Raw genomic sequence first — 25,755 nt, 5'->3', positions numbered from 1 at the left:
CTTTCTTCTAATTCTCCCTAGTCTGCCATGCCTGTTATTGCTGTGATTCATAAACTAGGTACAATGTATGCCATGGGCATGACAGTTTCCATGCCATATACTAAGCGGAAAGGTGTATGACCCGTCAATTTCTTGCAAGTGGTTCAGTACACCCATAGCACAACAGGTACGTGCAAATCCAAATCATTGCACTTTGCGTTACAGATATTGGTCAACGCAGTCTCTGAAATATTGTTGAACGCTTCCATTGTCCCATTTGCTTGTGGATGATACGGCTTACATTGTTGATGATATGAATTCCTCAATATGTGCGCTGATAGTTTCATTTAGGAAGTGCGTTCTGCGATCGCTCATTAGGATTTTCAGGCATCCAAACCATGTCAACACATTTTCGAACAAGAATTTTTCAGCTGTGCAGTCCTTAACCGGTTGCGCTTCCGCCCATCGAGTCAAGTATTCTGTCACGGTGATGATATAGCGCGCACCTATCTTTCCTTGAGGTGTGATGGGCCCCACAAAGTCGATTGCCCATTTCTTGAATGGTTGCAGTGTCACCTGTGGATTGAGTGGCATCTCATCCCTTCGCGATGGTTTCCTAGTCCGTTGACATACGTCACAGGTTCGACAGTATGCTTTTGAATCTTGATGTAGAGTTGGCCACCATAGTCTGGTGTGAAGAATCTTATGCGTTGTCGCTTGTCCTGTGTAATGTCCCCCTGCAACCCCTCCATGTGCTTCTGTGAGGATCTGTCCCCGTTCAAATTCAGGTACATATCTTCTTAATATTTCATCATTTCCCATTTTGTAGAGGTGCCCTGTGATAACAGTGAAATCCATCGCGCGTATCACTAACTCTTTCTTCTGCTACACTGAAGTTAAGAAGTGGATTATATATTTTAAGTGACCATCCGCGACGTGTACTGCATAGAGCTGTGAATCCGGTAGTCCTTCCTATAAATTTGTTGGCTCCTCACCGTTCTCAATTTGGGACATGTGATCTAGACCTATGTTTAGACGTCCTGGCTTTACGACGACCTTGAAGTCATATTCTTGGAACAGTAACAACCATCGACAGATACGCCCCCCCAACACAGGCTTATTCACCAGGTATTTTAATGCGGAGTGATCAATATACATTTTACGTAGCGTCCTTCTTTAACAACTATTGGATTGGTGCCGTGATTTGTGCATAGCCCTTAATAAAATTCTGGTAGTACCCAGTATGTACCAACGTGGTGTGAAGTTGTTTGACACTAGGCAATGCTTGCAGATTGAGTATGAAAACAATTTTTGCAGGGTCCACCATCAGGGCCTGTCTACAGACCACATGCCGAGCAGATTTCCAAAAGGAAAGAGGAAGGTACACTTCTCAAGATTGAGCGCAATCTGGTGTCGTCAACACGTATCCAACATCAATCATAAGCTTGCCACATGTTTCTTGACTAGCCCAAATACAGTCCAATCATCAAAATAAACCTCCAAAAACTGATGAATGAATTCCTTGAATGCAACCACTACTACGCGTGAAAATGTCGCAGGTGTGTTCTTCAACCCGAAGGGCATCACAATGTATTGAAAACATCCCCATTCGGTCGTGAAGGCGGTCTTGCTCCTATCTTCTGGCACGATCTTGATCTGGTGATATCCTGAAAATCCATCCGTGAATGAGTATGCTTCCTGTCCACCAACATTCTCTAGGACTTCATTCGCAAATGGGGTTGGGAACGGGTCATGAACACAGGCATCATTTAGTTTTTGGAGATCCATGCAGATTCAAATTTCGCACTTCTGTTTCTTCTCTTGTACTAACATAGGACTCACCTAGTCAGATTCTTCGATGGGTTCAATAATTCCTACTACAAGCATCTTGTCCAATTCTTAGCGAACTTTTATCTTATACTTCAGATTCAAATGACAGGGGTGCTTCTTGATTGGCTTCGTGTCTGGCTTCAGAGTTATCTTCATCACCCCTAGGTCACTGAGAATCCCCTTCAGTTCTGTTAGTTTGGTCGGGAATAAGTCTTGATACTCGCACAGTAACTCGATGACTTTATCCACTGTGGCATCATCCCAATAATCCCCGAGAGTCGCATACTTCGACTCCTCCTCTGTACCAATGTTCACCTGTTTTGTTTTTAGTGGCGCCGTGATATCAGGATCCTCAATCGTCGGTCCTTGAGCTTCGTGGCTCCCTTCTGTTTCCGGAATGTTAATATTTCGGGGATCATCATCATCATCCTCCACTTGCAGGTAGTAACATTCTAAGGCATGGCTTAACTGATGTGTCCATTCTGGTTGAACGATTTCCTCTGGCTCTTATGGTAATTTGAAGATAGTGGCTTTTACAAATTGCAGCGCATTGTCAACGGTATCCATCCACTAGTCCTCAAATAAGAATGTTAATAAAAACCCTTCGCGCAAGATATCCCATTCACCTGTACCATGTCGGAGCTCTGTTTCAGTATACTAGTTTTTGGGGATGAAATCCAAGGTACGATAAAACAAGTGTACCCATTCAGGCTGGGGCTCTTTTCCATACGCTTTTGTCCATTTTGCAAGGTGCCTGCGCGGGTCATCACGTCCATCATGTTTATTAGTTATTCGTAGTTTCAACTTTCCAAATATTAGCTGCATCATCCTTTTACATTCCTTCCAGCTTTCAAAGGCCCCTTCATGTGTTCCCCACCAATTCGCAGGAGTCGCGTGCAGCACCCATTTTAATGCATCGAACCTCTAGTTTTTTGGCACTGTACTCTCATACTGGTGCAAGACTTCTTCCATCACTGTTAGTCCATCATAGGTTGGTAGATCCCGCGCCTGGGCGGTCACGCAATGCAGGGATTTGGTCATCATATTACAATTTAGTGTCGTCACTTCCATCAACTGATTGAGCCATTGCTCATCATCTTTGTCAGCCTCTGACAGGCAGGATTTTGTGAGCCTCCCTGGGGCCCTTTCATCTACAGTAGGGTGTGACCGATCCTAGTTGAATGCAGTTATTTTGTAGATACAATATATTTCTTCGTTACTCCCATCGTCACGCACCGGCTCTATGTAACGTTGTCCATCGGCGGGGTACAATGGCAAGGTTCCACATAGGGACTTTGTCTCAAAAATCATCTTTCGCTCTTTAGATTAATAACTCCATTCATATCCGTTGCCTAGTTTATTCCGAGTAACGCAGGGTAAGGGTTACTGTCATCCACAATTTCTATTACCTCAAAATCTTTTTGTGTGGTTGCACCATCAATATCCACTGTTACTCCTGTTAATCTTTCCATGGGCAAGATCTTTTGTTGGTTCACCATTCATAATTGGATGGGAGACCATTATAGTGTGGGCCTACCCATGCGCTCCCAAGTCTGCTTCGGTAATATGTTCGTGTCCGACCCCAAGTCTAAAATTACTTGATCCATCTCGTAGTCACCAATTTGCGCGGTCAACCTCATTTCTCATCTGGTGCGTAAGGCATGCTTCCCCATTTTTCATACTACGTGCGACTCCCTGGTCCCTACGCATCTAGTGATCAATTCTTGTAGCTCTTTGATTGCCTTATCATCATGTAGTAGTTTCACACATGTCTCTAAAAATGTGGTTAGTAGAGAGGGGTACAAGTCCATCCCTGGTTGATCCCTGCAACCTGAGGTAGAGACCTCCACGAAGCTCTTTTTAGCTTCCATAAATGTTTCTTTTGCACGGTTTAAATCAAATTCAAGTTCCTTTGCAGGAGCCTTAGGTACCCAGGTGTCTTCTTCAGGCTTCTTCTCCTTATCTTCCTCCATGGTTGTGCCACTCCTGAGCATCATATTCACGTTGGGGTCCTCTTCGCGCGGTTCAGATCTCATCATCTGGATGTTTTGCGTCGGAGTGGGCTGCAACACCCATTTTTCGCGCATTTGTGCGATCAACGTCGGACAATTTATCATTTCATGATCAAAATATTCATAGTATGGGAAACTTATTCTGGTCATATACGTACAGTCACATGTGTAGTGCCTAGGTCCTCCACAGTTGTAGCAGATTAACTGTCCACACCCTCATCCTGGTCCCATCCCTCCTCGCCCTCGGCCTTGCCCTTGGAAGCCACCACGTGCTATTACTGCAACTGGATCGGGCCCTCGAATTTTCATCTGCACTTAATAGGCTGGAGTTCTTTCCATCATTATTTCATAACTTCGACACGTTCACTCATCGTGAATCACTGATCTACATAGATTACAGTATAGCTGCTGCGGAGTCTGGGTATAATTCTGCAATAGGTGACTGTTATCTGTTGCATGCTTTCCTCCTACTTGACAAATCACACAACAGAGGGCGGTGGACACACTCAGACTAGTCGACACCTCTAGTCTCTACAGCATCGGTGCCCCTCCTGTCGAATAATTCACGAATACAAGACAATGATCCTTATCATGACCCTAGCCCTTACATTTTATACACCACACATCTCCGCATACTTTCGGCCACGACATCCTATCCTTCTTCAAATTCTGCATCTCTAAAAATAGATTTTGTAGTTGCATGTGGATTTGTTGGAATCCCAACCCAGGATCTTGTATTGGCGCTTCATGTGACCTGATTTCTATCTCTAATGCTTCAGCTTGGTTCAAGATCTTCTATTGTGACAGTGTTGTCCTCAGGTGCGGTATTAGGGATGCCACAAGCTAGGCGCGGTGCTGCACATCTGAAAGCATCATATTTTCCTCACAGATCATACTTTTTAGGCGCTAATCTAGATCTCACGGTGTCTCACCTGAAAGCATTGCAATTTCCTTAAATCCAATGATCAACTTAGTTTTTGATTTTGGTCGACTAAACTCTTTGCTCAACGCATCCTGGATCTCTACTATTCTGGCATTCGGATGATCGCTGGAGTGCTTAATATACCACGTCAACGCGTGGTCCTACAACACACTCACCAATGTGGCCTTTTTGATGTTATTGTCTGTAACCCCGTGCGCTTCCCATACTACTTTCACTATGAACCAAAATTGATCGGGGTCTATGTTTCCGACTTCTTTGAATACAGGAAACTTGATTTCATTTGCCATACTAAACCATACTCCTTACATGCTCCACTTCCCTCACTGTGGTAAAATTAACCCTTCGATCCTTTTGAAGCTTTTTTTGATCGTGATTCTTTTGAGAAACTTCTTTGTGACTTCGTTGTTGCTAACAGTTGCGTCTATCATGAGTTCAATGATAAACCCTCTGATCCATCAATATTAAACTTCTTTCTTTGTAGGGTTCCAACATTCTGGAATCAAACATCCCTTTAGGTAGATCCCGGTCCTGAAAACGGAACCATTTGTTGGCTTGTTGGGCCCTGACCCAGGTTTGGAAGAGTTTTAGCCAAACAAATCCTGTACTACCGGCCCTTTTGGCAACAATCTGCGGAGCGCGGACTGAAGTCTCACCCGAGGCAGTATGGGAGGGTGCTGGAACTAGGTTTCCACACCCTAGGGAGGTATTGATGAGGGCTGGAGAATTCGCAACCCGATGTATGCACTTCTGCTATTCCGCACAGCGGTCTGGACTTCGTGAAGATCCTTGAAGGGGAGTTTCTTAGATACTTAGTCTTATTACTGTTATTATAGATCGGATCTATTCTTTAAGGTATTTAAGCAAACATTTAACAATTAAACATAGTGCATAGTCATAAATCTTAAATATTCTTCCAAAAATCATAACATAAGCATAAACATTCAGAGCGATGATCAGATACACAATATTTCAGAAACACTTATCTTTATTGATATTACGTTCAATACATTCCACTTTCCACCCTGCGCACTCAGTTGCATGGGTCCGCGCACACAGCTGCAGACTCTACCAATCCTTTGCGCACACAGCTACAGAGCCTCTTCTACCCTCTACTACCCTCGACTCGGATTTACAGACTCAGATCACTTTCGATTTCACAAACCCATACATCAAAGCTATCATCCAAAAACTGTCTTCTAATCCTAGATCCTTTCTCTATTTATACATTCCCAGGAAAGCTGACACATTCTAAATTAAACTATAAAATTTTAGGGTGGACTACCCTTGGATTAACCCATTAAAATTCACGTTCCGCGCATTTCGTGGAATGTTTACCATACTTTTTGGACTTTGAGGTCCAAAACCGTTACAGGGGGGTCCGCTACCCAACATATGGAATTTAAGCATCCTCATGGAGTTCAGTTCTTCAAATAGTTTTCTTAATGTAAGTATTTCTACGCATATAGGCATTGCATGTTCATTGCAAAAATTGATTCGTAATTGTAACATAAAGAGGGGGAAATACCAAGGGAAATTAGTAGACTATATACTTTCTCATTGCTTTCTCTCAATGGGAATTGTTTACTAGGATAAAATTCTCTAGAAATTTGTTAATGCGTGTTATAGACATTTTTGTGCCTTACAACTATAAGCATGAAATGTCCATAATCTAAGGGATCCAAAGTCCCTAAACATGTTGTTCCTACCCATAGAGGAACATGGCTAACAAACCACAACAATTCACAGAAGTTCTCCACCAGAAACTGCTCAAAAATAAGTCAATTCAGGATCAATTCAGAGGCTCCACTAGCTGTCTGCGCTGAAATGCAAAGTCTACACTGGCTACCTGCACTGCAACGCAGGTAGAAGCACTACCAGGGTGCGATGAGCGGGAATTGACAAATGGAAAAGTTCATTCAACAAGGTGTCAAGACCCTGGAAGCTTCCAGAATCTTCCTCAATGACACTTGCCTCAGTGAATTCGACTAGTGATGAGTAAGAGGTTCTCAATCTCCAAATGGAAGCAAGAACCTCCAAGTGGAAGCAAGAACTGACAGAGGGAGAGGAAACTAGTCAGATCTCAAGCTGACTCATCCTCTCTCCAAACATCTATATATGGATCTCTCCTCCATGAGATCTAGAGGCTGGAATTTTGTTATTGCAAAGAATTGTTGTTGGTTTGAGATTGGAATCATTGGGTGCTTAATGCTTTGAGGGAAGGTGAAGATAGGAATTTCATTTGCTGGGAAGGAGATGCTCGATTGGAGCCCTCTGGGTTGTATCTCTTCCTGAACCTTGTTATTCATCAATAAAGCTATCTTGGTTTCTACTATATATTGGTGTATCTTTGATGTATGATTGCATTAGTATGTTTAGTTTATTTCTAATCCTGAACTAGTTATGAATATGAATCTATGTCTTTGTGTAGTGTTCTCTTCTTGTGATCTTGCAGAAACCTCTTGAAGCTGGGCGAGCGAGAAGGCAAGTAGCTGGGAACTCCCAAAGAGAAGAGAAACCGGATCGAGGGACAAACGGAAGACACCGGTTAGTCCATCCATCTCTCTTCATTCTTAATTCATAAAGGAAGAATACTAGAATAGCTGTTTCTGTTTGTTGCTAAGGCACTGTCACACCTTAGGTGGATAGGATTGTCCTACATAGGCATTTTTCCCCACAACAAATTGGCGACTCCACTGGGGAGATCTGTTTAGTCATTTTATTTGTGTTTCCATCATTGTTTGTTTCATAGACTCAATAGCAACAATCGAACTGCATCTGCTATTCTCAGATGCAAATTAGACAGCTGCTGCTTTGATCCAATCACTGGATTTGTCTATGATCTGAACAATGGACTCACAAATGATTTGATGATCCTTTGTGATAGATCTTTGCCCTTCCTCAAAGCATCCCTTTGATTGTACCTTGCTTGTTGCTTTGATTTGGCCTGAAACTGTAGATTAAATAGCAAACTGTGACCCAGAACCCAGTGAGAAACTCTCGTTTCTCCTTCAGAGCAGACCCTGTGAAGAGGTTATGCATTTCAACGCAGGTCCTGTGAAGGCTACCTGCGCTGAATGTCAAAACCCCTGTGTTGAGGGTGCGCTGATCCAGTTAGGCCTTGTGCAGCTGGGGTTCTCTGCTCTGTTTTGCCTTGTTTTGATCTCTGTTTTTTGTAGCCTGTAACCAACATAGGTACCTGTATGATAACTCCTTTTCTCTGCTTAAATTCTGCCTCCTTTTGTACAAAAAGGCTGTGAGTGTTTTTATGTGTTTGTGGCGTCATTTGCAGTTTTCCTTTGCAAGAGTGAAATAGTCATCCTGTAGCCCTTGATTCAGATATGTTGATTGTGATCTTAGGAGAGAGTTCATTGGTTGTTTACAGTTGGTTATACATTCATTTTTGCTTTTGGTTTGAGTTTGTCTCTTTTGAGTGTCAAAGACAAGTATTCATTTCGAAAATCATTAAGTGTTGTAATCTCTTCTACCCTTTCTGATTTCGAAAAAGTAAACTTGTTTGTATTCGTCATTTAAAAGCAAATTCAAAGTTGTACAAAAAGCTTTCTTTTTAGGCATCAATATTAAGAAAGCGGAAAACAAACACCTGCATTGTGCATTTGCATCTTGATAGTTTGCATGCTTGATTTAGGAAAAGTGCATTAGAGTGTGCTGATTTCTCTTTGAGAAAAGATGGTGTCTTTCTTTTCCCTTTGTAGCTAGGATTTTCATGGTTGAAAAGATATAAAAAGCTTGCTTATCATCTTTAGACTGCATTTAGGAATTGTATCATACATCTCGTGGTGAACCTCAAAAGGCAAACTTCTAAAAAGATCAATCTAAAATAAATTGAATGAACTTAACAACGCTTTGTAACATAACGCACAACATAGAGGTCTAGGCTAGAGACGTGTTCCGGCGTCGTAAATCCTGGTGACTGTCGATCTCGCTGATGGTGGGTGATTCCTCCTGAGGGATGATAGCGCCAGTACGGATTGTGCTCCCACGTACCGTCGCGTATATATTGGGAGACCCCGATAGGCATAAAACCTTTATCCTTAAGAAGCCGTGTCGGCCGCCCTACTGATCGCAATGCACTGAACACAGCATTCAGGAAGATCGACCGCCCGTACCCTAAAAAGTATTCTGCGGTTTTGCGAAAAGTTTGGCACACCCTCTACCTAGAACTCCAGAGCAGTTCCTTTTGGCCTTTTTCAGACTCTATAACGGAAAAAGTCCATCCAAGCATTTGTCACTTCAGGCTCGTTAAAACATCAAAGGAGACTAGAGTCATCTTTAGCTTTTTCTCGACTCTTTAAAATTGAAAAAGCAAGTTGTGTCTAAAGCATCGTTAAAATTTATTTTAAACGGAACAATCAACCCTTCTTCCTGCGTTGATCTTTAGGTTGAGAAAATGGAGCACACCAACCAAGGAATTCCCCTTGGTGGAAATCCTAGTCCCTTCTCCTCTTGGGGAGATGTTGGTGCGCCCCACATGGCCACATTGTCGCTTCCAGGACTGACAATTGGCTTGCCGATCTGGCTCTTCTCAACCAATGTCGTTCAGAACACCACTATTCCTGAATAGTCGAATCAACAGTTAGACCATACCAGAGTTGCCCACCAGCCTTCTACTTCATCTAATTCTTCCTCTCGTCCTTCCTCTTCGCTTGACGGAGCTGGTAAAACAAAAAACCAAGTTCCTAAGGAGAAGAAGGAAAAGAAGAAGAAAGAGAAGAAGAAGAAGGAGCCAAAAGCGACTGGGAGCAAACAAGTGTCGTCTAACAAAAATCCACACACAGCACTGACTAGGCCTAAATCACCATGTGTCATATGCAAGGGAGACCACTTCCACAGAGATTTTCCCTGCATCCCTCGGATATTAAGGGACTGGTCTCCCCGTTTGCACAATTCGGTGGCGTCAACCTCTGATAGCCATGTTGACAGCTCACCGTCAACTAGTGAAAGTGAAGTCACAGGACAGAGAGGGAAAGCTAGATTTCCCTGCAAACTGTGTGAAGGCGACCATGCCATCCACCGTTGTCCCTTCTTAGATGAGGCTAAAAGAGTTTTGGAAGATCGCCTAGTTTTACCAGTGCAACTTCCTCCTGGATATCAAAAACTCCTGCCAAGTCATTCACCAGTTGAGAACCCGACTGGCCCGCCCAGGTGGTCAGCCGAAGCACCTATCATTGAGGATGAACCGTCTGAATCCATACCTGACGAAAGTCAAAAGGTTGAGGCGGCAGTTGACCTGGTTTTGCCTTCAGAGGCTCTATCTTCGAATGATACCATCACAGAAGAGAATAAAGACGACACCGTCCAAATTCTCTTCATCAACACAGACTCCGACGAACAAGGGGGCAATTCGCCCATTCCTTTATCGCAGGAAGGAACTTCGTCAGAGTCATACCCGGCCGTCTATTCGATCCCACCACCAAGCAACCTAGTTGTCTCATTCGACTGGAACCAACTAGGCAGACCTCGTTTGCCAGCGAGCATACCATTCAGAATTATCGTTCAAATATACAGAATGGTAATGGCTGGCACCATCATTGATGAGGGGGCATCTGTGAGTATCCTTTCCTATATTGCTTGGAAAGTGCTTGGTTCGCCAGCGCTTTTGCCTGAAATGAGAAATTTGACAGGCTTCGATAAAGGAACCAGTCGACCTTTAGGGATTCTTCCCAATGTGCCCATCACATTGAAAGGGAAGACCGTTCAAATGAACGTGATGGTCGTTCAAGGACCCTTGGATTATAACCTACTCCTTGGACGAGACTATATATATTGCATGGGAGCCATCGTCTCCTCACTCTTTAGAGTAATGTGTTTTCCGCACGAAGGAAGAGTGTTCAAGCTCGTGGACCAGCTTTCATTTCCCGGATCACGCATCGCAAATAGTCATATACCATCCCTAAATGGTCTCTTCACGCAAGAAATGTCTCAACCCACAGTCCATCCTCCTGATGAGCACGAGTAATCCGGAAGGATATGACTGGAACCCAGGGGGCATGCGTCCTGATCTGCTTCGACAGAAAAACTTTGGGTATAAGGTAGGTTTCTGCGGGAGAATATGACTAGTTCGTACCCCGTCCGTGGTTGGAAGTGGGGTTGTTCTGGAATAAGATTCTCTTGTCAAAGCTACGTGTCCGGCGCTGAGGTCATTCACCTTTGTCTATCTCGCTAGACACCGCCGAAGAAGTGTTTTGTTGAAAGAATAACATAACAATCTTTGGGTAGCCTGAAAGAGGTAGGCCCCTCCTGGTAAAACAAATGTTTTATTGGACTAAGAAGGGGTAACCTTGAAATCGTACTTTATGCCTGGGGGCATGCAAACCTTTTGGAGTGCAAGCAAGGGGCGGCTATTTATTTTTTAAATTTTTAGGTCCTTCCCTTTAAACCTGTAGGTCTAACCCTTTAAACTCTTAGGATTAGTCGTTTCCGAACTTGCATAACGAAAGGATCTGGAGCAAAGATTTGTGAGATGAAGCTCCATAAAAAATAGAATCTTAATGAGACATTCTGATCATATGACTGGGTAATCGAGCAGTTTTACCACACAGTTCATGCTCGTTAAAAAATAAACGCAAGATCCGAGCAGTTTTAGCGCATAGTTCATGCTCGTTAAAAAATAAACATAAGATCGAGCAAATGTTTCCACCCGCGTTTAAGCTCGTTAAAAAATGAACTACCCCGGTAAATAACCACAGTGAATGTAATATCATCAGCCATTAAAGCCTTGGTCGTGTTTGCACCGCCACCTCCACTTTTCATTTGGCCGATCGTTCACCTCCATATGATTGCTTACCCATTTTGAGGAACAGCTGCGAAGAGTGATTTCACTAGCCATCCTTGTGACACTGCCGTGATTGGAAAATTCCAAGCCTTACCTGGAATCAGCTGCTAACCCGTTTTATCACTCGTTCCTCAAAAGATGAGCCTTCTTTAATCTCTTTTCATCTGACTCGTAAAATATGAAAAGATTGTCGAGTTTTGGCCTTCCAGCTCGTTAAAGCGACCAGAAGTGCTATCCATCCTCTAGATTTTAATCTTTTTGGACCTGAGGGATTATTGCACAAAAATATCGAGCGCTTGTTTTGTTCGGCTCGTTAAAACTATCGAAAACTCATCCCTTCTGTATTGTTTTATACTTTTTCAGACTTAAGGGATTAGATGACGAAAAAGGACTTTCAGAATTGACTTTACGTACCTTTTTAGACTCTCTAAAAATGAAAAGGACCGAGTTATCTTTGTCGTTAGACTCGTTAAAAGCATTAAATAGCGACAAACTTGTCTTTAGACTAGAACGAGTTTCACTATCGCTAGGCTCGTTAAAACATAGCGATGGGCTTGCCCGAAGGGCAAGTTATAGAACAAGAATATGTTATCCTCCTCAAGCTTGACAAAAATAAAGAGGTACTGGTCAACAATGACTGGGGAAAAATTGGGAGAAACTCAAGAAAACTTTGATGGTAGCAAGTCGCTCTTGGACATGACACTTTTCCTCCATACCACAGTTGGGTTGGGTTGTTTCATTCACCGGTCACATCACCATGGTCTCGCCATACCATCCATATTTGGGGTAATGCTACCGATCCATCGCATAAGTGTCACCATATGTTCAAGAGAAGTCGTTCAGAGAAGTCAACCGTGTCCCATCCACTGCCATACATTATCCTTCATCCTTTCATGACCACCACCCCGAATCATATATCATCAGATCGTTTTCACCTCCATCAAAATCATTTGCTCCGTTCCGTGTCACTGATGTGGGATACATTAAGGCCCTCCTTTGACGGATCACTTCTTGTCGACATCAAATCATTATCCAAGAAGTTGATCTAGGAACACCCCTTCAGTACTTTGGAGCTTGCATGCCTCAATGGCAAGTTTCTCACTTCCGGCGACAGGTATACATCAATGACCTTCGGCCGAAAGATTTTGCGTGGTGTTCGACACCAAGTCCTTTATTCACACCACGTGAATTGTACTGCAGTACCTTGAGGGTCATTATCATTATCGGTGATTCCTCTTGCGCTTGTTAACGGTTTACCTCATTGACTGGTAATCAAGCGATGTCTTTCCATGTTCGACCTCAAGACATTTCTCACATGGATCGACTTGTACTTAGAGTGAAGATCGAACGAGTTTTGCAGACCTCGGATCTAGTTTCATCCATCTGGGCTGCGATATATATTCAGGAAAGATAAAGACATTGACATGTACATCATTGCAGCAGATAATCATCCTACCCAAAGGATGATAATTTCATCAAAATTATCAGTCTACCATCAGACGATTGTCTGTTCTATGTACAGAAAAATGAATTTATAAAGCTGAGCATGGGAATGCCCGCCTCAGCTAGATCATGAAAGCAATATGAAAAATAATGTATTGTATTGTATTGTATTACAGGTCTCCTCCTAGCAATGAATGAACTTCGGATCCTCCTGATAAAGCATTTCACCCGATAAATGGCCTCATACTTTAGGGGGCAACTGTTATAGACATTTTTGTGCCTTACAGCTATAAGCATGAAATGTCCATAATCTAAGGGATATAAAGTCCCTAAACATGTTGTTCCTACCCCTAGAGGAACATGGCTAACAGACCACAACAATTCACAGAAGTTCTCCACCAGAAACTGCTCAAAAACAAGTCAATTCAAGATCATTTCAGAGGCTCCACTAGTTGTCTGCGCTGAAATGCAAAGTCTGCACTGGCTACCTGCACTGCAACGCAGGTAGAAGCACTACCAGGGTGCACTGAGCGGGAATTGACAAATGGAAAAGTTCATTCAACAAGGTGTCAAGACCCTGGAAGCTTCCAGAATCTTCCTCAATGACACTTGCCTCAGTGAATTCGACTAGTGATGAGTAAGAGGTTATCAATCTCCAAGTGGAAGCAAGAACCTCCAAGTGGAATCAAGAACTGACAGAGGGAGAGGACACTAGTCAGATCTCAAGTTGACTCATCCTCTCTCCAAACATCTATATATGGATCTCTCCTCCATGAGATCTAGAGGCTGAAATTTTGTTATTGCAAAGAATTGCTGTTGGTTTGAGATTGTAATCATTGGGTGCTTAATGCTTTGAGGGAAGGTGAAGATAGGAATTTCATTTGCTGGGAAGGAGATGCTGGATTGGAGCCCTCTGGGTTGTATCTCTTCCTGAACCTTGTTATTCATCAATAAAGCTATCTTGGTTTCTCCTATATACTAGTGTATCTTTGATGTATGATTGCATTAGTATGTTTAGTTTATTTCTAATACTGAACTAGTTATGAATATGAATCTATGTCTTTGTGTAGTGTTCTCTTCTTGTGATCTTGCAGAAACCTCTTGAAGCTGGGCGAGCGAGAAGGCAAGTAGCTGGGAACTCCCAAAGAGAAGAGAAACCGGATCGAGGGACAAACGGAAGACACCGGTTAGTCCATCCATCTCTCTTCATTCTTAATTCATAAAGGAAGAATACTAGAATAGTTGTTTCTGTTTGTTGCTAAGGCACTGTCACACCTTAGGTGGATAGGATCGTCCTGCATAGGCATTTTTCCCCACAACAATGCGTTAGTCTCAACACCCTTGATTTGGGAAATAATCATCACAATGGCCCAATTCCCAAGAAGTTTGGAGAATTTACTCAATCAAAATATTCTATTTTGTCCCATAATGAGTTATCATAGTAAATCCCCACTAATATTTTAAATTGTAACAATTGTCATTCCTAGCATCAAGATTTGTGCAATATTAAAAATTTTCTGGCTTGTCCTACAATTAGATTTCAAGGCCCATTCTAGAAGAAACTGTAATTTTTTTGTATTTGGTTCACAGACCCATCGGTGATCATTACATCCACATAATATTTTTACTAGGAAAATCCGCCTGAAGGGATCACTTCTTACCGTCTCAACCACATAGCCTAACCCAAGGGTGTTGTGAAAATTGAATCTGTGACCTCTCAATAACAAAGGTGCTTTAACAACATGGACTTGACCAATTGAGCTAACCCTTGGGGCTTTGAAGAAAAAATCGTAATAGAAATTATGTTTCTAAATTTTCTTTTTAGCAACATTGGACAAGCTCACAAGGAGAGTCCCCACATCATTATCTCAATTGAAAAATTTAATGTCGCTCAACCTCTCTATTGGAAATAATTCTGAGAGGGGGGGTAAATCAGTGTTATCACATCAATAATTTAATTTTAAAAACTAATTTGTATACGCTACTTAAACTCAGTGAACTAGCGTGTATACGCAACTGTACTTAATGCAACCAACGTATATGCAGAGATCTTTTGATTTACCCAAATTATCATGTATTGAACTTTAATCAGTATACCAGGAATTCATTAGACAGTATAGTAAATGTAGAATAAAGCATCACACATAAGAAATACACATGAACACCAAGAAATAAGGTGGAAACTCAATGTGGGTGAAAACCACCTGCTGCTGTTGTCTCTGTCTTCTTTTAATAATAAGAAAATTCTGTTTACAATTTTTGTACTGGTGCAGTCTTATACTAGTATGTAGGCTTCTACCTGCAGAAGGATACAACCTTCTCTCATTCTCCAGCTTCTACTAGAAGGGAGCTACAACCCCCTAGCTCTTGTACTAGCTGATATGTTTACTAGTATGTAGGTGTCGGCCTACAGAAGGCTACAACCTTCTCTTTTCTTCCAGGGACCATGTTTCATAAATTTTCAGATTGGATCCATCAACAACATCATTCAATCATCAAATATATCTGCATCAACCAATCTCCTTTTGAACCAACCACAACCGAATCAATCAATCACTTTGACAACCCATCAATCTGATCATTCAGAATGCTATCACCAGAATACAGTAACCAGAACCCAAGCCAGAACCCAGAACACTGCAACAACAAATATAAGCAACTAAAACATATTTTATAAGGTATACACTACTTCCATGTGTCGAACCTGCGTGTATATGCGCTTTCCTCAAAGCCAACCAGCGTACATATCTGCAAATATAAATTTAGAATTCTATAGCTATTCCAGACTTTAGTTATACCAAGATCATATCATTTACAGAATAATATATGTGTCAGAATTCAGATCTAGAATATACATGAGAAAAACCAGCTAATGATAGTTCATTTTATGCCTTAAGATCCTAATACATCATTAGATATGATCCCTCATCATCAGCAAAGGTTCATCCTTGGTTTAGATCCAACAATGCACCATAACCCAATAACCTGCATACAAGATCTCACACTTCATCATATATTCGATACTTGCACACCTTGGCCTAATGATCTTCTCCTCGTTTTATAGTTTTAGGCCTTTCTCAATACCATGTACCAAAACCACTTAGGACCAATACCTTGTTCCAAATACCTAGGGTCAATACCTCAGACCAGATACCTTGGACTAATACCATGGATCAAAATACCATGGACAAAATACTTCGGACCAAAAACTTAGTTTTCCAAGGTATATGCGCTTTTCATTCCGTGAAAGTGTGTGTGTATGTATTCGCAACTTGTATACAGTGAACCTGCGTGTATACACAGCTTGGTCAATGGTGAATGTGCGTATACCTTTATTTCTTCATTCTGTGAAGACTGATCTGTAATTTTTTGTTGTTTTCCTGCTATACTTTGATCTTTCATCTGAGTGAGTTGCCATCAAGGACAACACTTGAATCATAATGCCAACAATCTCCCCCTTTGGACTTGATGGCAACACTAAGTCACTCTCCCTCTTTAACATCAAGGGAAAAGGGTCATTCTCCCCTCGAGTACATGTTGAATTCCCTGATATGCTGAAGTGTGCTGATTGAGCTCCCATGATCGAGTCCATGCCCCCCTGAGCATAAGCAAGGTCTACAAAAAAGATGTTCTAAAAGAATAACATGACTCTATACATACATCACCAATGACCTTCCTATCACTAATGACTCATACATACATCCATCTCCTAACCAAGTGGATATATACCAAATTTGACTCATCCACCCAACCAAGTGGGGATATACCAATTGTTTATACATGACAAAAAACAAGAAACATTACATCATCCATCCCATGCATAGTGGGGTTACAAATTAGGTCTTTTCATTGCATTTACATTAAATGATATACATGATATATGTAATAGAGACCAAGTATCTGAAACAATATCATGATAGTCATCAGCATCTATCATATGATATTCACTACTAGTAGCATCTGTCAAAAACATCCATACCAACAACCTGTATATGTCCATCCTTAGTTCCCAAAATATCATCAACCTGTGACAAAGTATGTCAGCATATATAAACTCATCCTCTTGAGCTCATCAAGATCAACTTTGCTAAGAACTCATTAGGTACCAAAGACTTCTAGTCATAATGCCAACAATTCTTTATTAGAAGCATACCATGTTCTCCCCCTGAACCTCTTCCACCTTTTCACTGTCAAATCTAATCATTGCATATGTCAGTAAGAGATATCAAAGCATCATCATCAATTAGATATATATCAAGTTGTCAACAAATTTATGAGGACCAATATATTTCCACATGTTATCAGTAGATTGTAACCATCATCAAACAAAGCAGATAATTGATAGAAACATAACAGACCCCTTTTTTGAGTCTAGCCCACTACTTTTTTAAAACCAACATATACGCGATTGTGCCGACAGAAACCCGCATATGTACATGACTTCGCTTCATGAAACTCGCGTATAACCACCTTTCTCTGAAGAATAGGATTTAACAATAGGATGATGTAGCAACTACTCCCAGCTTTTGTCTGAGATATTCAAAAGTCTCTCTAGGTAGTGGTTTAGTGAATATATCAACAACTTGTTCTTTGGAGGGAACATACTCCAATTTGACCTTTTTTTCAAGCACTTGTTCTCGTAGAAAATGATATTTTATGGGTATGTGCTTGGTCTTGGAGTGCATAACTGGATTCTTTGAAATATTGATGGCACTTGTATTATCACATAGAATGGAGATGGCTGGAGTACATGTGATCTGAATGTCTTGCAAGGTTTGCGTCATCCAAAGTAGTTGTGTGCAGCAAGATGCAACAATCACGTATTCTGCTTCAGATGTAGATAATGCAATTGAACTTTGTTTCTTGCTAAACCAAGACACTAACCTGGAACCCATATAGAATGCACCACCACTAGTGCTTTTTATGTCATCAACACTTCCTGCCCAATCTGCATCTGTATATGCATGAAGTGTAAGATCTGTATCTCTAGGATACCATAAACCAAAGTTCTGTGTTCCTTGAAGATATTTGAAAATCCTTTTGACTGCCTGAAGGTATGATTCCTTTGGATTTTCTTGGAATCTTCCAACTATTCCTACTGCATGCATGATGTCAGGTCGGGTACCTGTTAGATAAAGCAGACTGCCAATCATGGATCTATAATTTGGTTGGTGTACCGTTGTTGATTCATCATTTGAGCTAAGACTGCATCCTATTACCATTGGGGTACGCACTGGTTTAGAATCTTCCATGCCGTACCTTTTCAGGATTTGTTTGAGATATTTGGTGTGTGAGAGAAAAATACCTTCTTTATTTTGCTGAACTTGTAGACCAAGAAAGTAGGTAAGCTCACCAAGCAAGGACATTTCAAATTCTTGCTGCATTACTGAAGAAAAATTCTGACTCATGGATTCTTCATTGCTACCAAAAATGATATCATCAACATAAATAACAATTATTAGCAATTTACCAGTGTCAATCTTTGTATATAGATTGCTATCTATTGACCCCTTTGAAAAACCCTGTTGGTGGAGATATTTGTCAAGATGGTAAAACCTGGCCCTTGGAGCCTATTTTAGACCATAGAGAGCCTTTCTGAGTTTGCATACAACTTTTGCATCATTTCCAAGAATGAATCCTTCTGGTTGTTCAATATAGAATTCTTCTTTTAAGTCCCTATCAAGAAAGGCAGATTTTACATCCATTTGGTATACTTTGAATTTCTGAAAACTAGAAAGAGCAAGAAAAATTCTTATGGCTTCAAGTCTAGCAAAAGGTGCAAAAGTTTCTTCAAAATATATACCTTCTTGTTGAGAATATCCTTTTCAAATGAGTCTGGCTTTATTTCTGATAATTTCTCCATTTTCATTTAGCTTGTTTTTGAATATCCATTTGGTTCCTATGATATTCTTATCATGAGGTCTAGGAACTAATTTCCAAGTATTATTCTTTTCAATTTTCTCAAGTTCTTTTTTCATGGCCTTGACCCAACATTCATCTCTGCATGCTTCATTTACATTTTGAGGTTCAGTGGAAGATAGTAATGCTAGATAGCTTGAGGCTTCGGCAATAGTTCTTCTTTTCTGCACACTTGCCCCTTTTCCCATAAAATTTGAGTTTTTGGATGATTTTTCTGAACATACCTGGACAAAGTCTTTTCTTATATCGTTATCTCTTCTTTTGGTGCTTCATTGGTTTCTTCTTCATAATCAGTGTGATTTGATGTGGGAAAATGATCCTCATCTTCTTCATTGTCATAATATTTGATTTTTATCTGTTTTGGATTTTTGCATGCATCATCAACCACAACATCAATACTTTCAATAATTTTTCCAGGTCTTTTATTATAACATTTATATCCTTTACTTCAAGAAGAGTAGCGAAGAAGAATACCTTCATCTGCTCTGGGTTCCAACTTACCAAGTTTTTCATCAGTCCTTTTGATGTAACATTTGCTTCCAAAAACTTTGAAGTATTTTACAGTAGGAGTCTTACCATACCAAAATTCATGTGGAGTTTGAGTGCTGTTTACTCGAACATTTGCTTGATTGAGAATAGTGATGGCGGTGAATGCAGCTTCACCCCAGAAGGTTGCAGGAGTTCCAGATTCATCTAGCATAGCACGAGATATTTAAGGCCTGATGTTTGGAGGAACACTTCCTAGAATCAAATTAATAGCATGATCATGATCACAAATAGGTGGGAGGCCTTTGGGAGTCTCAAATACCTTGGAATGATTGTCCAAGACTTTTTGGAGATCTGGACAAATGGATGATTTCGATGTGGTAACCTCTAGTGAACATAATTGTGCAATTATGCCTCGTTCTTTCTTTAGAAGCTTTGTCATTCAATTAGAGCTAATTATCTTTCTCGGTTTCCTTGTGATACCCCTTAATTCAACTTCTTTTCCTTCTGAAGATAATTTCATGAAAAGTTATGACGATTTTCCCAAGGTGACCTATTTGGAATGTAATTCGGGGGTCTCCAAAAACCCTAACTTCCTTAGATTATATCTCCAAAAATATAGCGAGATAGGATCTGAAATTTGAAGCCGAGGTTCAGACCGATCACTTCTCAAATGGGTTTTTTTTAGCTTCTGAAACTTCGTAGCGAAATAGTTATAGCGAAAATTCCACGATGACATATTTTACATGAAATTTTGGGGCTTGCAAAAACCTTAACTTCCTTAGATCATATCTTCGAAAATATAGTGAGACAAAATCTGAAATTCAGACCCGCAGTTCAACGAGATTTAGTCTTAAATGGGTTTTTTTTTAGATTTTGAAATGTCGCAGAAAACAAGTTATAGCGAAAATTCCATGTTGACCTATTTGGAACAGAGAGACCCTAGAATCCAAAGCTTTGATACCAAATGTTATGAAACCAGCTCACAAAAAGATAGAAAAGATAGATCAACGCTTTAGAATTCAACGTCTTCGAGGGGGAAACCTCCTTTACATTACACAAATGAAAAAACCTCCTTTCTATATATAGGAGTCTAAGGGGTCACAATATAACCAAGCCAACCTAACAATAATAATATAAAGGCACAAAAATAACAATAGAGGGATTCTATGGGGCACAATAATAACAATATGGGGACAATAAGGGCACAACAATAACAATAAGCGATACAACGACAATAGTAATGGGGGAATCACTAGTATTATAGGGACCTAACAGGCTTATTGTGCTATCTTGGGTCTAGACTCTATAGGAGTGGCAGAGTCCAAGTGAGGTATTCCTTGGCAAGGGTATGTATGCAATTGAGATTCTAAAGAAATTTCAAATGATGGAAACACATGGCTACTCCTATTGTAGCAAATCTAGAGTCATTTATTGATTTTCGATTGAGATTTGATTGATCCATTTGTGTAAACGCAGTTTATAGGTTCCCTCATGTATTTGGTAAAAATAATAGACCTCGTATTTGATTCATAGACAACAACTTAAGCCAGTATGTGGTGGAGCCCAAGCAAGTTCATTAGCTTGCTACAAATCATGTACTACAATACTTGAAGAGCACAATACATTTTGGTCCAAGGTACATTGGTGATGGAGGGTTCGCACTGTATGTGTTTACAAATTCTAATTGAGCAAGTAGCTCTAATGACAAGAAGAGCACTTTAGGGTGTTGCTTCAGTTTTGGTTTAGGTATGGTTTCCCAGTTTAACACGATGTACTTTAGTGGCACTTAACTTAGTAGAGGTAGAGTATGTGGCAGACATCTTTACTAGTTGTGAATCTATTTGGACTCACAAGTTATTGGGAAATTTGACAGATCATATTTTTGACATTACAATTACTATGACAACTAGAGTTGTATCATACTAGTTTTTGGCTTCACAAGTTATTAGTAGAGTTGACAGATCAGATCTTCAAAACTACCATGAGTTACTATGAATCATGACAATTAGAGTTGTATCATACTCTTTAAGAATCTAATGTTTAATGATCAATTCAAGCATACTGCAATTGGGTACCGCTTCCTCTAAGAGGGTCCAAAGGGGGCTTTAGTTTTTTTAGTACGTTCCTATATATTAGTAGGTTGTAGATATTTTGTCTTTGACCAAGCCCATGGAAAAGGGGAAGTTCAAGATGTTCAGGAAGAGACTTGGTGTGGTGGAGAAAACTTTTCTTGCTAAGGGGAAGTGTTAGCTTTACTTGTGTGTAGCTCAAACTGTGTTCCAACTATGGCACCTTGTCTCTTTCTAGCAGAGTAGACAACAAAGCATCGTACAACAATACAACAACCCTCCATCACCAATTCATACAACAATTATGAGGGTGTATGGGCATTTATGGAGGAAAGAGAGATAGGGGACGCATGCATGCCAAAACATCCTCAATCAATTTGTGGTTTAGATGCCTCTCCTAAATTAGCAGTTTAGTTCTAATTCCAAGTTTTGAATTATTTAATTTGCATGCATAGTTAAATGGCACAATTCCCTAGTTGCTCATGCATGGGATTTTCAATCTAAATATGGGTGCATATCATTAGGAGGAGCATGCTTTCATGCCAAATCATCTCCAATAGAGGCACACACTTATTTGGTTCATCTATACATGCAAAGAAGGTGCTCTAGGGTTAGGATTTTACACTCTTAGTTAAGGCATTGTTGTGCATGCATACAAATTCATTATTCATTGTACCTGCTATTCTTCCTAGTTTATAAAGGAGAAGCAAGGTGCACCACTTTATGGTTCAAGAGTTTAGCTATAGCATTTAGTTTCTATTTGAATTTTTGTTGTTCATATTATGAGTAATGCGTTTGTAGGTTTAGCTATTATTTGATTGGTGTTTTCATTTTTAGCCATTTAGAATTTTAGGTTAAAATAAGTGCAAAATCTGCTTACCATGGTCTGTTTTATGACACCACATACCCGTCTTCTCAGGGATAGATAACACAAGGTCACGGTCTCCCTTCTCTGAGATAAAACCCCTCGGAAATCCACCCCTTACAATGCTCCAATGTAGACATCAAAATTTTGAGCCATTAATTACTACTTGGGGATATCTGGAATTGGTAGACCTTTGCCCCTTCACAGTTAATGGTTAGTTCAAGTATTGGGATTTCAAGATTCCCAATTTTTTTGCTCACTCTATAGTGATGGATTGTCGTTGAAAATGAGCCCAAATTGTCTTCTACCAGCCATGAAACTGCTTTAGCCTACCACATGCTCAAAAAACTCTCAAGCTCATAGGTTTGCTGGTGCAGATTACAGGCAACTGTAGCCATGGGAAACTATATGTGGTTCCTTGTAGCATGAGGAGTGGAACCATGGAAAAAGAAGAAGGCTCTCCTAGAAAACTAACCCCTTTTTCTATCCTTCCCATGTTTAAGGAATAAGGGCCTTCCCAAGAATGTGATAGATTTTTTTGGTACACATAAATCAAAGGTCGATGAGAGATATTTTAATATAGCATAGAAAAAGGTAGCACTTTCCAAAGGACATGGAAAATGTTATTATAATGGGTGACTTTTCCCAAAGACCTCATTTACTCTTCCCCCCTTTTGTGAATTCATATCCCCCTTCTTGCTCCTCGAGCAATCTTTTTGGTGGCTATTATCTTATTATTCATTATGTTGGTTTTACAACATTTAAACATAACACTGCAACCCGGCTTGCTACTTCAACTCTTAGTGATTCGCTATTTGGGCCTTTTCCTTGCGCTCCAAGCTAAGAAAATTTACAACGCATTTCGCATTTTAAATTATGGGAACATTATAAGTCAGCCCTCCTGACTTGACACTAGTCAAATAAACCACCTCATTACCAATAAATTAATAATATATGATTTAGTCTAATATAACCAGAACAGGGGTATTACACATGTACACTAATAAATGGTACATAATACATATACTTCGTCATATACACTTATTCCTAAAACTTTGAAGAAGATACCAATCCTATTCTGCGTTGTTGGCAAAGAGAAATGTGTACAACCGTCACTTATCCAAGTGTCATTTTTTGAGCAAATTTTCTGAACCTGCTCCCAAAATTCCATTGATGTGATCTTATAATAAATTCAAGTTACGTTCTATCGCTCATGTTGAGGGCAGCTTATCAGTCTATATGTCATTGAGTTCTCAAGGTTTAATGAATATATAAATCCTAACTACTTCTTGTAACCTTTGGACTGTACTTAACCTTAAAAAGAAATTTCACAGGTCTCTTCCTCGTTGTAAAGCTCTGTCCAACTAAAGGTCGGGATCTGAAAGTTGATAGCAAGCATTTCAACTTTATCCACAGTTTCTGAAACATCTTCTGTACATATCATGCTCTTTACAACCATAAAACAACTTTAATAACGGATGGTTTTCCTCCTTGGCCTATTCCTGTAGATCCTTTCCTGCAGCTAATATTAACAATTGCATCAGCATGCTTTTTAAATTTAACGAACACCCCAAATTTTGGCCCTTGGAATCTACAGGGATGTCATGTACCACTACTCTATAGCTATGATCAGCGAACATTTGTGTTGACAACCAAATTTTATAGCAAACCATGGAATTTGTTTTGTCTATTAACGGGTTTATGAAACTAAATTACTTGACACCTCGACGGGGTCGCATGGGATTATATATCATGTCATTGCATGTGAGAATTAAATATATCATGTCATTGCATTAGTTTACAGAAAATATGCTCTAACTCGATCCTATATACAAAGTTGCTAGGGGCAACTTTACTTTACTTCCTTTTGTATGTAGGAAAGATTACCCAACCTTCAATAGATGCATTTCTGACAGTAAGCCACGTTCCAACTCATTGGCAAAAAAGTGTTGCTACCCAATGTGCACCCATCACACACTAATTTAGTCGTTTGTAAGGATGGGCATTTTTGCAGTGAGAAAAGTAACGTGCATCCAATAATAGTACATTGACTTGTAGAGCTCAAGGATGCATATCTCAAGTTCAGACAAATGACCTATGTATCTCAAGCTTGGAGATGCAACTCAGCCTTGGGTTTAGAAGGGTTTGTGGTAAAATATAGTCAATGCACACACATTTTGATGAAATTTGCACCAAGTGACCTTTCAAGGCCCTGCATCCACCCAGACAATTCTATTCAAGCTTCGAAATTTTTGCTTAACCAGTGTGTGTGTGTTTTCTGGTGTCTAGTTACCACATAAGATCATTCTCTTCTTAGCATGTACAATTGAAGCTCAGAAAGAGGTATTTATGTTGTGAATTAGGCATTAAGGTTCACTCCAGTTAGGTAAGCATTAGAGATTACACTTCTCCATCCCTAAATGAAGCACAACTTCTGCCCCAAAATCGATACATATTTTTGGTCACTAAAATCATCATAATTGCATCCAATAACAATTCTTCAAATTGTAGGATTAGATAATTCTAACAAATAAACACTATAAAAGGCACAAACAATTTATTGCACATAAGTATTTTGATTCTTAGCTTTCACTTCACTGAAATTGAATGTATCAGCATGATCGTAGAACTCTATTCACGCAGCATAAGGGAAACGATCCTGAAGACCAAGCAACAAGCCCATACAGAACAGCAATTATAAACATATACCAGTGAATATATGCACTTACAGTTAACCCCTCGTCTTTTTCTGCAACTACCTCGCTGTTAATCAAACCCATAAAGTCCCTTTCAACGATCTTCACCCGTTCCATTCTGTGCGTGCTTCGCACAAGCTCATTTACTCCAAACCCAGATAAAAATCGCGCATGAATGGAAGGAATATGGACGAGAAAAGAACATCTGGAACCTTCCTCTGGTCACGAGCCCAGTGGATTGAATTGTTCAGGTTGACCGGGACAGGCGGTCGCATCCTGCAGGTCCGCATTTCCCACGTGCCCAAAGAATTTGCCAGGTGAGAGCGCCCGATGTCACACGTGTAGGCGGAATCCCAGTGGATCTCCTTGTTTCGGAAGAAACAGTACCATATCCGATGCCTGAGGCCAACGTTGCCATGGAATATGGATAGTTTTTACAAGGTTTTAGGCAACAACTCGGTGATATTAATGTTTATTTCTACATATGTGATCTTCACCCGTTCCATTCTGTGCGTGCTTTTGATTAAATTAATAATATTTTATTATATTATATGATAAATAAAGGGATTAAAAATTTAATTATTGTGTTAAGAAATTATCTAATTTAGTATGGAAGAGATGTAATATTTTATTATGTAAATATTTTGATTTTGTCAAATTACATAAAAATTAAAGTAAATAATTATTAAAACAAAATAGTTTTTAGGCTTCTTGTTG

General features: G+C 40.1%; 1 protein-coding gene across 1 annotated transcript in view; it reads right to left on the bottom strand.

Moving 5' to 3' along the window:
- LOC149183810 (protein TIFY 6A-like) overlaps positions 1-25,200 on the bottom strand; it is a 121,421-nt gene extending 96,221 nt beyond the window's left edge. Inside the window, exon 1 of the mRNA XM_089417251.1 lies at positions 25,072-25,200. Within this exon, the coding sequence (XP_089273377.1) occupies positions 25,072-25,155 (84 nt within the window). The 5' untranslated portion in view covers positions 25,156-25,200. The remainder of the gene's footprint in view (positions 1-25,071) is intronic.
- Between the last annotated feature and the right edge of the window lie 555 nt (positions 25,201-25,755).

Source organism: Pinus tabuliformis, chromosome 3_2 (assembly GCF_031772625.1).
Source record: "Pinus tabuliformis cultivar Carrire ecotype Pingquan chromosome 3_2, CPIR1, whole genome shotgun sequence".
In the NCBI taxonomy this organism is placed as follows: domain Eukaryota; kingdom Viridiplantae; phylum Streptophyta; class Pinopsida; order Pinales; family Pinaceae; genus Pinus; species Pinus tabuliformis.
This window is presented reverse-complemented; position numbering and strand designations above follow the sequence as displayed.